We start from the raw sequence: 1,084 nt of genomic DNA on the forward strand, positions 1-1,084 counted from the left end.
ACCGCCGGTTTTGACTTCCTGGTCGTCGAAGAGGAAGATGGGGGAATTCTATGGCAAATTTTGAGTCCTGTGGGTCTTCTCGGTTATTTTCGTTGGTCTGTTTCAGTATGCGTTGGCGTTGGCTCGGAGCGACTATGGATTTCAATTCTAGGATCAGACAAAATGGATGCGGCAGCTACTCTCAGAATGGATGTGTGTTCCATGTATACAAACGATATCCTCTTAACATTAAGACGCAACCAAATACATGTAAGCAGAATAATCCTATCATCACTACTCAAATCCGAATCAGACGCCCCACCGTCTGTACGCAAGTGGTATCTTTGACTTGACGCGTCGTCTCCGGAACTCCATAATCCCTATAAATGATCCCAACACGCTATTAACTACAGTGAGTGTAGTAGCGTTTACGCACGTTTCTCCTTTTCCACAGTAAACAGCGACTGCAGAGAAGACCACGGCAAGTGCCATGATAACCAATCCTCCATCAAAGTACCATCGAATCCATCCTGACCTGACATCATCAAGTAGTGCTGCATCAAAATCACGTTACAGTAGTTGTGGGGGAGAATAACGCACTTACGCTTGTACTTGATGCCCTGATCCGGCTCATCCGGACAGTCCACCAGCACATGAATGTCTCTGTCTACTTGCTCGAGGTTGTCACCGAAGTATTCATCATTGTTGAGTCTGCACGTCTCGTCCAGTAGCAAGTGCTCTTGCATGAGGTTTTTGATTCGGTCTGGAAGTTTTTTCGCCTTAACCGCCTTAATGTCTGCGTCTCGCGAGTTTAGCCAAGTGTCACCCTCCCGCGCGAGATACAGCTTCAGCAGATCTGCATCAAAGTAGATCAAACCGGGCTTCTCCTCCTTGATCTTCGTCTTCAGGTCATCGACCGTCTCGCTGAGCTCAATGTCCACAGAGAAGACGCTCCCGACTCCACCACCGCGCAGAACAGCTTCACCATCGTGTTTCTTTTTGTGGAATGCCAGATTTCCTTGTCTGAGCCCAATATTCATAGCAATTCATTCCACGATTCTTTGTGCAATTCATTAGCTGATAGACAACGAGGATGTGACAACTG

The 1,084-nt window shown here is 47.2% G+C and overlaps 1 protein-coding gene across 1 annotated transcript; it reads right to left on the bottom strand.

The window, feature by feature from the left end:
• Positions 1–350: 350 nt before the first annotated feature.
• On the bottom strand, positions 351–1,019 carry PITG_20691 (crinkler (CRN) family protein, putative; the record flags this gene model as incomplete). Its single annotated transcript, XM_002895349.1, has 2 exons — positions 351–514; positions 584–1,019. 2 exons carry the CDS (start codon positions 1,017–1,019, stop codon positions 408–410), a joined length of 543 nt encoding a protein of 180 aa, XP_002895395.1.
• Positions 1,020–1,084: the final 65 nt, after the last annotated feature.

Source organism: Phytophthora infestans, genomic scaffold (genome assembly GCF_000142945.1).
Source record: "Phytophthora infestans T30-4 supercont1.193 genomic scaffold, whole genome shotgun sequence".
Taxonomy (NCBI): domain Eukaryota; phylum Oomycota; class Peronosporomycetes; order Peronosporales; family Peronosporaceae; genus Phytophthora; species Phytophthora infestans.